Below are 14,040 nucleotides of genomic sequence, written 5' to 3' on the forward strand. Positions count from 1 at the left end.
TCCTTTGAATAAGCACTCTTCAACTCTACTCCTTCTGGTATTTTGAGGAATCACCCAAGGGAACAGATCCACCAGTTCAGATCTAGCTGCTGGTGAATATCTGAGCTCTGTCACAGACCACTATTGGCTTCACCTTGTTATCACTGCACTAATGAGAAGAAAGAGGTTGTACTTACGCAGGGCGTGCCACTCATCCTGGCGGATGGTCTTGGTGAGGTTGTAGGTGAGGTTCCTGGGGATGGTTGCTGAGGAATAGTGGTACTTGATATAGATGCATCGCTCAATTTCTCCTGGCAGAGAGAAGTGAGAACCCAAATGTTAATAGTCCAGCAGTCACAGTGGAAGACTATGATCATCACTTTTATTACCACAGGACAAAGATCTCATTTCCAAATAGGAACTAATAAGATTTACCAAGCTACAGAAGAAAGAAGCTTTATCTTTATAGTAGCAAGCAGAATAAGAAAAAAGAACTCCAGAGTATAACCAGTGCATGACCTCATTAACTCAGATGCCAATAATTCACCATTAGGTAGTTTTATGCCATTTATGAAAAAAATGTATAAGTAAATAGTATAAATAATTGGGGGAGGTGAAATACTGTTTATTTTTAAAATCAATTGTTTTTTAAATGGTTGGAAAGCACTTATTTATATTAAATGACGTGCTAATTATAAACCTTTCTGACTTATTTATTAAAGCAGACCCAGTTAGACCTCTTCTGATGACAGCAGGTACACACTTTCCCCAAATAATAAAATTTCTAAAATATTCTAGAATCTGAATTTTTCTTTAACTCACCAAATTACACTTTTACAAGTCTTACTTTAAAAGAACAGTAACAAGAATTTCAAAACATGAATACACCTTTTCCTTCCTAAGCCCTTCAGAAAAACATCTGACAAAGTTCTAGTGAAAAGTAAAGAATGATATGCTCTTATCCTTGCTTTCTGAATGTTTCGGGTATTTCCATTGACAGTTTATCTGCGGGGTCTTAACAATGACAAGACATCCTGAAGAAGGAAAGGGAATATTTTTTAAAGGTGAGGGGTTTCAGTGTTCAATTTTATACCTGAATGGATTCTGATAGTAATCTATTTTGCACCCACTTATTTTCAATTTATCACTCATGGTACCTGATTGAATCATGATGACACCTGTTTTACCTGCAGTGGGGCAGAACTTGGAAACTGGTGATTTTCAGTTATTTAGGCAATGCTCATAGAAGTGAAACCTCATTGTAAATCATCACTGGAAAAATGTCCAATAGCCAGTCAAGAACCAAATGTTACCCACTGGGTAACTGACACTATTCAGTAAAAATAGTAACAATCAAAAAAGTTTACTTACATAAAGCACTACAGTTTGCAAAGAGTTTTTTTCCTCACAATAATCCTGTGAGGTAGGTAGGCTCAGTATTATTGATTCTATTTTATAGATGAGGAAACTGAGGATCACAGAAATGAGATGACTTGCCCATAGTCACACAGCTACTAAATGACAAAGTTCTTGAAACATTTCCTGTGTAATTTAGAAGACCATAGTTGGTGTGAAATCTGACCGGCTTAATTATATGCAATATATTTGAGGAATTTATCTTAATTGGAAATCAAATGACCAGATAGAAATTCTTTCTGGTACACCATGGTCCTACAAAGGGGAAAAACAAAACAAAACAAAGACGAAACCATGATACCTCCACAGCAAGTTTGAAATGGCAGAACAGGGAGTCATGATAGGAGGAATGGTAGCTTCTCAGAATGACGCCTATAGACAGACCCTGGTCTAGAAATATTGCTATTCCATAGGTTTTTGGAGTTAAGGGTACTAGGATGTCTCCATTAGAGTCTAAGAGGAAAAATGGTGGTCAAGATGCTGGTTTGACATGCTTAGAGTGCACTGCCTCCTATCTCCCCAACAGGATGCCCTGCTACTTCAGCTGGGCTAGCTTGCCTGCCCTGTAAGTAGCAATTGATTGGGAGCTGGTGGGCATGACTGGTCTCTTCACCACAGGAGTTGCTTGTTTGGATGATGACTGAACCAGAATCAGATCTGGTGATTTTGGGGATACTGTTCTGTCAAGGCTCTTGGGTTCAGGGTCCTAAGTCAGGGGTGGGGAACTTTTTATTAAGGGGATTTCTTCTGTGAAGTTTGGATTCAGTCAACAAGCCACATTTTAGGAACTAGAGAAGCACACAAGACCCTGAGGCCACAGGTTCCCCACCCCTGTCCTAGGCTGTATGCATCTGGCTCTGATGAGATATGGTGGTGAAGGTAATATTATACAAGTTGACCTCTAAGATTCCTTTAATCCTCCAAACTGTTGTTCCACAGTTCTTCCTTTACATAATAATATGTGATATGTTCAAGTCTAGATTATTCTAACTCCATTATTTTCAGCAGCATTTTAATCCTGAAGAACATCATATCTATTTTCAAGGGAGCCTCTCAAAGGCCCAATGGGAGAGGAGGAGAACGTCAAAAAATATAGAAATATACAAAATAAACTAGCAGAACTACAACTAGAAGAAAGGGGGAGAAATAAAGCACTCCAAGGAAAAATATGGGACAATATCAAAATAGAGAGCCTAAGGGAGTAAACAAAGAATAGCTCCCAATATAATGAAGAACTATTATGGAGTAAGAGAAAACCAGGAAAACCAGGAGAAATCTCCAGATGAAGGGAATAATTCGGTAAAAAAAAAAACAAAACACACACACACACACACACACAACTAGAACACTGGAAAAGAGAATAAAATGCTACAAACACCCCAACAATGGTCAGAAGACCTCATGAAACAATTGAAAGAAGACATAAGAGGTTAAATTAGGGTGAAAAAGGAGAAACAAGGTCTTAGATTAGAAAACCTTAGCAGAGCAAGAGGAAAAATAGAGATAGAACTCAAAAATTCAATACAAGAAACATTGGTGGAAAGTAAAAAAACAATATAAAGAGCACATGAGATAGTTTTAATCAAAGCCTATTATCCTTTTGTATTCTAATCTTATTTAAGGGTTATTGGGATGTTCAAAATGGAATTACTCTAAAGAAGGAGAGGGAAAGAGTGGGCAATGCTGTGAAGATCACCCTTTCTGGGTCAACCAAGGAAAGACTGAAAAAAATATAGTAGTAGAAGTAAGCAGGAGACTAGACTGAGATGGGGGGAGGGGGTAACTAGGCATCTGAGTGGTGAAGAAAAGCTTAGGAGATATTTGACTCTAACCAAATTACCATTACAGAGGGCTGATTACAAAAGAAATGTTAAAAGGAAGAAGCCCCATGACTTGGACCTGGATAGGCTGAAAGAAACAGGGATAGAGAGGAGATTGCAACAGATTTTTGTTCTAAGCAGTATAAACTGCAGACATGAACTGCTAGTTTCTTTCTTTTTTTTTAAGTGAAGAAGAAAAAATATCGTAACAGGATTTGAGGAAGGGAAGAACAAACTTAATTATCCTAACCATGAATATGAATGGAATAAATTCACCTATGAAAATGAGGAGGGTGACAGGAAATTTTAGAAGGTAAAATGCAAAGATTTGTCACATACAAAAACACACTTAAAAGATAAAAATGCATACAGAGTTAAAATGAAAGCTTACAGAAGAATTTATCATGTCTCATCTCAGTCTAAAAAAGAAAAAAACAGCAGTAATCATGGCCTTCGACAAGGCAACAGTAAAAATGGACATGGTCAAGGGAAATTACATTATGCTAAAAGGTTCCATCAACTTGCATTAAGTTGATGCAAGTTATGAGTTGGCTATAGTCAGTTCACTTGACTAGGAAAAGTTCAGTACAGATCAGAAAACACCACCTGAGACTCAACCCAAGAAAGGGACCAATCAAAATGCATTCCTGGTAGGCAGCCAGTGAGCATTTCCTGAAGCAGTGACAGTAGCAACATTGGAGGGTCCTCATTATTTACTTGGCTTAGAACTGCAATCATTCTGCCTTTGACAGCAATTAAATTAGAAAAACTCAAATATTACCCAGAATAGAAAGCAAAATATTTATCCATGTAGCTGTAGGTCTTGTCAGTGTGCTGGGCTTTTGTATGTGTAGGCACCATCTGGGTACCAAACGTGTGCCCAGAATGCAAGTTTCTAACCCAAAACAAGATACCCCACAAAGAAACAGTGCCAAGGGAACAAAACAAGTACCACCTTCAGACCAATCTTCAAATCTGTGTCCTTATCTGGAATATACCCTGATCTAGCTACATTCCTAATTGAGTAAGCAGAAGAGGAATAGAACTTGACCTAAGATTTCATTGTTTTGAAAGCCATGGAGTGAGGAACTTCCATTACCAATGTAAATGAGTACTTCTCTGTAACTTAATGTCTTAGAGAGTGCATGAGGCACTGAGAAGTTAAGTGACATATACAGAGTCCCACAATCAGTCTTTATCAAAGGCAGCCCATGGACTCAGGTCTTGTTGGCCTTATGGCCAACACTCTGCTATGCTATGCTGCCAAACATGAATAAGGCTAAACTCAAAATCAATAAAATTTCAAAACATCACATTGGCCAGATTGGGGGAGGGGTGGGGAGAGAGCTTAAGATGAGGCAAGCAGCTCTACAATTCTTCTTGGAAAGAATTTAATTCCTGCCCTTACTCCCTGCTTTCTAAAGAAATGGCAGTGGCCTTAAAATGTCCTTCATATTATTTTTATAGATTCATAAGATTTAAGGCTGGTAGGGTCCTTAGAGGTTATTTAGTTCAACTTCATCACTTTACGCATGAGGAAACTAAGGCCCAATGAGGTGAAGTGTTTTTGCCAAGGTCACACAGATAGAGACAGAGTCAGAATTCAAAAGCACTGACTCCAAATCCAATGTTCTTCCTACCAAACAAGCACTGACCATCTTATATGTCACTGTTATTTTTCTTCCCTTTTTTCTTCTTCTCTTTTTCTACTAATTTCTTGATAATGAGCTCCACTCCTACCTTCCCTGCTTTTCGTCCACTAGCACTCATAACCCTCTGCTATAACCATCTCTGCTATCAAAAGTCTGAAATGGAAAAAGAACAGGGAGTCATGGTAGGGGGAACTATTTCAGTTCTCCTTCTCTCCCTTAATATATTTTTTTGAATGCTTACCATACCAGAAGCTGTTAGTCACTGGACATACAAAGAAAAATGAAAAACAGTCACTAGCCTCAAGAAACTTCCAGTTCCTTGTTGGTATTATAGAGACATACAGAATAGATACTAGATTATTTTGAGGGGGATGCATAAGCAGCATCTAAAAGCAAAAACACTGTACCTGCCCTCAAGAAATTCACATTTTAATGAGGGAAACAACACTTTAAAAACCACGTACATACAAGTTATATACAGGTAAATGGAAGATTATCTCAGAGGGAAGGCACTAGAGGGAAGAAATGGCAAAAGGCTACCCGGGAAAAGCAATCAACAGAAGGTAGGCTATAAGCTGAGTCTAGAAGGAAGGCAGGGAAACTAAAGCAGGGGTGGATGGGGCAAATTATCCCAAGCATGAACGATGACCAGTGTGGATGGATCATAGTATGGGGACAGGGGCGGGGGAGTGTAACAATATTGGAAAGGTAAGAAGGTGCCAGATTGTCAAGGTCTTTCAATGCCAAACAGAGGGTTTTATATTTGATCCTGGAAGTAAGAGGGAGGGAGTCACTAGAGTTTAGTGAGTAATGGGGTGACATAGTTGGACCTATACTTTAGGACAATTACTTTGACAATTATTTTAGGACAATTACTTTTGAGCAAAGGATAGATTGAGGAAAGGTGAGGTGGGGAGACCAATTATAAAGTTACGGAAATAATTCACAGGAGAGGTGATGAGGCTCTGAAATTGAACAAATCTAGGGTCAGAATGAGAGAGAGCACTAGGTTGGGGAAAGAGAGATATGAAAGTCAGGAGACTAGGAGGTAGAGAAAGAGGATGGGGAAAGTAGTAATAGAATCATAGACAACTAGAGAAAGAAGGACACATACAAATCATCTAGTCTAATAACCTCATTCATACATGAGGAAACTGAGTCCCAGAGAGATTAAAAAGCAACTTGATCAAGGCCACACAAGGTTAGTACAGTGAGAGAATAAGGGTTAAAACCAAGTTTCTAGCCTATACTTTTGCTGTACCATCCTGGGGCATCCAAGACAAACTAGTAACTTTATAATTTAACCAACAGCCTGCTCTGAGTTAGAAGAAAAATGAGCATATAGGAAAGTTCTCCAAATGTTATATGGTGTAAATACCCTTCAAAGTATTTACTATTCAACACATTTCTGGAGTCATTTCAGGATATTATCAGCACAGCAACTCCATAATCAATCATTCATCCCATTTGAGTTATAAATTCCCTAGTTAGTTATTGAGCTTGACCATATTTCTATAAAAGGTTTGAGGAAATTTGAAAGAGGATCAACAAGGGCACCGCAAAAATTATTCAAAAAGAATTTTTTAAAGATCATTGAGGGTAGCCTAATGTAATTGGAGCAATTTAGTCTACAGAAGACCAAGGAATGGTCAATAAAATGTTTTTATGATACCAAAAATTATTCAATTTATTCACAGGAAGGATCTGTCAAAAGCCTTGTTTGCGTATAATTTAGAAATCCTTAATAACAGTCTTTATCATATAATTTATCTTGGGAAACCATCTTCTATCCTCAGTGTGTTCTTTCTATACTACTTACTGCCAAAGGACATTAATTAAACTTAAAGGTGAGGAAGACAACTGTCTTTCTCTTTTCATTTTTCTGATCCTTTTCCATTCATTCGATAAGCATTTGTTACTACGTACTCTGGTTCCAAATAGTTTCATTCTTTTGTACTCTACATGAATGTAGACTGAAGGGAGAAAGGGAGGATGGAAAGAGGGGAGGAAGGAAGAGATGAAGGAAAGAAAGAAGGAAGAGAGGGAGGAAGGGAGAAAGGGGGAAGGAAAACAAATATTTGTTAAGGGCCTACTACGTGCTAAGTACTTTACAAAAATTATATCATTTGACCCTCATGACAACCCTGTCAGGTAAATGCCATTATTATACTCATTTTAGATTTGGGAAGACTGGGGCAGACAGAGTTTAAGTGACTTGCCTAGGGTCACCAGTTAGTGTCTGAAGTCAGACTTTAACTCAGGTCTTCCTGACTCCAAGCCTGGTGTTCTATCCACTGTGCCACATAGCTCAGGAGAAAGATTGTTGCTAACAGTAGTTGAATAAGAGGATCTTCATGGTGGCATCTGAGTTATTTAGGAAATAAAAATACTTGGGAAAATAAGGGGATGGGGGACATTCCAGGCAGAAGAAACAGTGCAAACAAAGGTAGGGAGGCAGGAAAGCACAGCACATGGCTGGGGGAAAAGTTTGTCAATAATACAGAGCTTATAAAAGCTTATAAAAGGAAATAATATGAAACAAGAAAAAGTAGAGTGACATCAGGTTATGGAGGGTTTAAATGCCAAGCCAAAGAGTTTGAACTTAACTTGAAGGTATGGTGAGAAAATATCCGACAACTCTCTTACCACCATTTACTAAAGATGAGCAAGTTGCAGAACTAACTACGGTCTGCAAAATCAAGCGAGATGTCAACTTTAGTTTTAGGTTAGTTTGCAAATTTTTCTATATTCTTGGTGTGTAGTAACTAGTTTACTATTTTACCTAGATTAGATCTTCCCTTTTTGCAATCTGTTCTTTGATGTGTAAATCATAACCTTCACCTTCCACCTTTGGTAAAATTTCATCTTGCCTGTGTAACTAAAATTCACATAAGGTTGCTGAAAACTGTTGCTATGGGCTTGCTGATTTTTGTGTATACTGAGACTATGCTCCGAGTATATAATAAATTGGTTTTTTCCAAATCTCAGCATGCTGATCGTTATGATTGGCAGCAGTACCTATCAAAAAATCCTTGGACAATATCTGTCAAAATAGTGAGTAGTTTGCTGCTGAAGATTTTTTAGTAGAGTAGTGATATGACTAGCATTATAATTAGTCTTAACCTTCTCACTAAACTTATTGTAAGTAAGGTCATTCTGGAAGTAATCCAAAGGATGGATTGGGTGTAGGGGGTGGGGTGGAGTGGAGGTGGAAAGAACAGTAAGAGAGGCAAGAGGAAAAACAAGAGTAAGTATCTTTGAAGTCAACAGAGAAGAAAGGATCGGGTTATCAGCAATGTCAAATACTTTAGAGAGGTCAAGGAGAGAGAATTAAGACTGGAGAAAAGTCCATGACCTTTGAGGGAGACACTTCAGTAGTCTAATAAGGGAAGAAGACAATTTGCATTGTGGTAGTGAGGAAGTGAGGGCATCAGGAAAATCACTTTGTAACCTCTAAAATTCTACATAGGTGTGGGTTATCTTAACAGTGGCAAGTTGGTGGATGTTTAATAAACAGCACTCCAAAAAAATGTACCTATGACTCATATTTAATTTTGTTCTGCATTATAAACATTCTCCTCAGCACTTTCTCAAGTCCAGAGAGTCAACAAAAAAATAAATCAGGTACTGATTTTTATATATATAGTGTTTATAGTGTTGGCTGATTTCCAAGATGAAAATGATCACAACGAAAATTTAACAATGGGCTCAGGAGCTGGCTCCAGCACATACCTGATTATCTATCTATTAGGTGATGACAACTTTTTTAAAGTTGAGAAGAAAGGGAAAGAAATGTGTGAGATATGGCTGTATGGGATACAAGCGTTAAGAAAAAACCTTTTAAAGGGATTGGGTAGATGTAAGAATGCTCATAGGTAGGTGAGAGGTCCATGGTTGAAGGAAAGAGTGAAGACAGATAGGACATCGAGGATTGATTGCCAGAGCAAGGTCATAAAAGAGTTGAGAGGTAATGAGATCAATGGCACAGATAGAGGAATTAGCCTTAAGAGAAGCAGAACAACCTCTTCTTATGATTCTCTTTTGGCATTGAGGTGCCCTCCCAGTAAGGATACAAAGCATTCTGCCAGTTAGGAAAGTGGTTTCTTTGTTCCATATACTATCTGCTTCATCCCTTACTAAACTGAACACTTTGAAAGCAAGGACCACATTTTATTTAGCTTTGTATTACCCATAGCATCTAACAAATTGACTTGAACATAGTGGTACTCAACAAATACTTAGTGAATAAATGAATGATAAAACTAAGGACAGGAGGTGACTGTGATTTCACAGATATAGGGAACTCCTGGATGAGGAAACTCCCATCATTATACATCAGCACCTTCTCTATAACTTACAGTTTTAGAGAGCTGTCATAAAGAATACAGTAGTCTCCCTAACCTGTTAAACAAAGAAGCCCAGGGAAGTTCAAAAACCCCTAAGAGAGAAGCTGATTTACCTCTTCAGAGTAAGACATGCCGTAATAACTCAGACTCTTCTACTACAGAAGTCTCTTCTACTCTCCTCTTCTACTAATAGCAACTAGCTTTCAGCTCCTCAGGAACGTTTTCTCCCCTTAGTAGCATGAATCAGCACCAAGGCTATCACTGGGCTTCTCTACCCCTTCTCCCAATACTTGGTTCTGTTATGCCTAGATAAGAATGATACAGAAACCTACCAGACTTTACTGGTCAGGGAGAGAGAGTGCCTCATTGTCTCTGGAGCCCAGGTAGGGACCATGACCCCAGCAGAGCTCCCAATTCCCGTAAGAGTCCAGAGAACCTGACCAGTTGATACCTTATTTTCTAACCATCCTTTGCTTTTTAAGTAATCTGCTCCCCCTACCCATGTGTAAAGACAGTTACCTAGAGCACTGGGAGGTTAAATGATTTACCAAAGTCATACAAACAGTATGTGTCAGAGACAGAGTGTGAATCTAAGTCTTCTTGGCTCTGAGGCCAGTTCTCCATTCAATATATCACGCTGTTATTCACCATGTAAATTAATATACTCAGGGTCACCATGTCTTATTATACAGAAGCATGCCAGTACTGAGGGACCTAAACCAGCCTCTTTCATCCTTTGCCAGGATGATAAGTCTACCTTGGTTTCTATAACCTGTGACTTCTTCAATACTGAAGTAAAATTCATTCCTGAGCAAGAGTACTCCATAAACATTAGCCACTCCTATAATAATAATAATATAAACAATAGAGTGAGGCTACATAATAACTAAGACTACCAGTCAGGCAGCAATAGACTCCATTTTAAAGCTTGTAACCTCCCAGCTCCCTATCAACCCTCAAATCCTGAAACCTACTGACAGCCCACACCACAGATGTTTACAAATATGATTTCCAGGAGTAGGACAGTGACAACAACAGCTACAGTTCAGCAAGCTTCCTCAGAGTAGGAAGTTGATGAAAACCATGTCCAAATGAAACACTATTTAAGTGGGCATCATGTAATTTTCTGTGTCTATGTATAATCCAATTTTGAGGGGGGAAAGCTGAATATCATCACACAGCCTGTTATTTTTCAAACTGGTAATTGTTTTGAAAAAGAGTTTTCAAAACAATTAGCCATTTGATTGAAATTGACTTTCCCCATCTCCAAATAAGTTCACATGTAGATGCCATGTAGTTGAAATTTGCAACAAGATCATATATCCCTCTTGGAGACATCGTGGTATACAGGAAGTGGCACTGGACTTGGAGTTGGGAAATCTGGTTTTGAATCCCAAATGTTACTTTTACCAACTATCATTTCTATGCCACATGGTACTGTGGGATCTCCATCTACATTGCCAAAGGGTCTGAATCTATAATTATTTCATAAATTTGAAGTCAGTCACACAATTTGTCTGAATGGGATAGGAAAATAAAAGCAAAATGAATTTCTCTTTGTACAGATATAACTTAAATGGGCCAGGTATATGCAGAAGCAATACTTGACATTTATTTTTTTTAATTTTACAAAGCAATGATGATGATGATGATGATGATGATGATAGAGTTTTTTTGCCATCTTCTCCTTTTGGATACTGATCACAGGGAGACTAATTAAGTGGCTATTAAAATAGTCTAGATACAATGGATAGAACACCAACCCTGGAGTCAGGAGGACCTGAGTTCAAATCCAGACTCAAGTCCTGGACAAGTCACTTAACCCCAGATGCCTCCTCAAAATAAAATAAAATAGGCTAAAAAAGTGATGATGAAGGCCTGAACCAAAGCGATTATGGTGTGAATAAGAGAAGAGCAAATGCCAGAGATGTGAAGAAGGTAGAGTCCACAAGATTTGGCAACTAAATGGACACAGGTAGTAAGGGAGAGTAAAAACCAAGATTGTTTCCTAAGTTCTGAAACTGAGAGACTGGAAGAAATGGTGGTACCCACAAGAAATACATGCAAGTTTGGAGGAAAGGAGATTTAGGAGGAAAGAAGATGAGTTCTGCTTTGGACATATTGAGTTGAGATACTCACAGGACAGACAGATGGAATTGTGGAGCTGGTGCTCAGGAGAAAGATATGGGCTGGACTTGCAGATTTGAAAGTTATCTTCCTGGAGCTGATGAGTGAACAAAGGGGATCTCATGACATCACCAAGTGAAAGAATGTGTTGTTGTGTTTGTCCTGTGTTTTCGAAGAAGACCATGACATCAAGGAAAAGAAAGAAAAAGGGAGATCCCAGGACAGAACTCTGGGTTACAGTCGCACATAGGAGTCCAGCTATGGGTGATGATCTTACAAAAGAGACTGGAAAGAATTACTTAGATACATAAGAAAAGAACTATAACAGTGCATTCTGAAGAAGGAGGTAACATGGTCAAATGTCTCAGAGAGTTCAAGAAGGGTAATAACCAAGAAAGGCTTCCCTTTCCCTCAAAGTAGTCTTCCAGTGATTTTCTTCACAACCTTGTAGCTAAGCAGGGCAAATCTCCTTTTACACATGAGGAAACTGAGGCTCTTTGAGGTTAAGTGATTTGCCCAAGGTCATATAGCCAGTAAATATAAGACAGTAAAGTAAATATAAGTAAATATAAGACAGAATTCAAACCCAGGTCTCCTAACCTCATCTAGCACCCTTTCCAATGTACCATATTGTGTCAAAGAAATGTCTTTCTCTCACTGACCGCATACTTCAAAGCTACAGGTAGGAACTTTGAAGTTTCATCTCACACTTCTCAAATTAACAGAGATGATAAAAGATGCAAACTGGGTGGGGAAGGGAACTGGGAGGGACAGATAATAAAAACTAAAAGAGATGTTGAAAGCTTGCACCTATAATCCTAGCCAATAAAAATGCCCTTGCATGGCATTATGGAAAAGTGATATATGTGTTTTTTATTTTTAATGCTTTCAAATGCTTTACATTTTACATTTTTCATGCTTTTAGCCTAATTTTTAAAATACTGTTGTGTATGCATCACATAAAGTGGTTTTGGCATTTTTCATTTTTTTCCTTTTTGTACTAAAAGCTTGTTACATACAAGAAACCTTCCAAATTTATGGATTCAGGATTTGAAATTTGAAATATTCATTACCTCCTGTTCCCTAGTGCCATTTCAGCCCCTAATCTCTAGTCCTTTGCTTATAGCTACTGCTGCTCTCAATCCATGAGCCCTAGGCATACTTTCCATGTAAAAAGGAAAATGAATAAGCCTTAAAAACTATTTTATATCAAGGTAAGCCTTTTTCCTTGATATAATCAGAAGAACTGAAAAGACATCCAAAAAGGAAGAGCATTAGAGCAAAAGAAAAGCTGTAAGTGAAAATATTTTGAGTGAGAAACAAATACCCATGTAATTTTCTTTTTGAAGGGCTCACTAGAACTTATTCCTCAAAAATGTGGGAGAACATCACATTGAATAGTCAGTAAACATGCATCTATTAAGCATCTACTATGTGTCAAACATTTGCTAAATGCTAAGGTTACAAAAACATAGTCCCTGACCTCAAGGAGTTAGTTCACCATCTAATGGAAGGGACAACTGGCAAAAAAAAACAAAAAACTGTATTCAGGATAAATGGTAAATAATTAACAGAGGGAAGGCACTATAATTAAGAGGAGTTGAGACAGACTTGCTGTCAAAGATGAAATGGTAATTGGGACATGAAGGAAGCCAAGAAAGTCAGGAGGTGGAGATGAGGAGGGAGGGCATTCCAAGAATTAAGGACAGTCAGAGACAATGCCAGAGATGGAACAGATAAGCTAAATCAGTTTATGGCATAAAATGCTCATCACACATTCTGCTGCTACTGTGCTTGTAATATTGAAATATTTAGGAGGGATGCTGACAAGCCAAAGTTTCTCCAGAAAAGGATGACCAAGATAACATAGAGATGCAAAACTATGCCATAGAAGGATTAGCCAAAGAATCTGGGGGAGTTTAGTCTAAAGAAGAAAAGGCTTGGGGGTCATGAGATTTGTCTTCAAATATCTGAAACACTGTCATGAAGAAAAGGGATTTTGACTATACGTGGAATAATTGGGACCAATGAGTAAATGTTAAAAGGAGACAGATTTTTTACTTTCATTCAACAATAAGGAAAATTTCCTAACCATGAGAACTGTTCTCTCTCTATACTGTTTCACTTGGTGATCTCATCTGCTCTCCTGGATTCAATTATCATCTCTATGTTAATAATTCTCTTATCTACTTATCCATCCCTAATTACTCTGCAGATCTTCACTCTCACATCCTCAACTGTACATTAGACATCTCAAACTGGATGCCCTGCATATACCTTAAACTCAATATGTCCAAATTATGTCCAAACAGAACTCATTATCTTTTCCCCAAAATCTTCTCTCCTTTCAAACTTCCCTGTTACTGCCAAGGGCACCACCATCCTCCATGTCCTCTAGGCTCACAACCTAGGTGTCACCTTCAGCATTCCATATCCAATCTGTTATCAAGGTCTGTGGATTTCACCTCTACAACATCTCTCGAGTATCATCTCATCTTTATTATTGTCACTACCCTCATCTCAGGCCTAGATTTTTGCAGTAACCTACTGGCTGGTCTGCCTGCCCTACTCAAGTCCATCCATTCAGCTCCCAAAGTTTCTTTCCCAAGATAAAAATTTGACTATGTCACTCCTCACCCATTCTAACCCCCACAATCCAATGTCCAATGACTCCCTATCACCTCTAGAATCAAATATAAA

At 38.2% G+C, this 14,040-nt stretch overlaps 1 protein-coding gene across 1 annotated transcript in view; it reads right to left on the reverse strand.

Annotated features, from left to right (window-relative positions):
* The window catches only part of TMEM178B (transmembrane protein 178B), a 423,711-nt gene that overhangs the window by 314,278 nt on the left and 95,393 nt on the right, over window positions 1-14,040 (reverse strand). The window contains exon 2 of the mRNA XM_072650302.1: window positions 177-290. Within this exon, the coding sequence (XP_072506403.1) occupies window positions 177-290 (114 nt within the window). The remainder of the gene's footprint in view (window positions 1-176; window positions 291-14,040) is intronic.

This window comes from Notamacropus eugenii, chromosome 3, assembly GCF_028372415.1.
Source record: "Notamacropus eugenii isolate mMacEug1 chromosome 3, mMacEug1.pri_v2, whole genome shotgun sequence".
NCBI lineage: Eukaryota > Metazoa > Chordata > Mammalia > Diprotodontia > Macropodidae > Notamacropus > Notamacropus eugenii.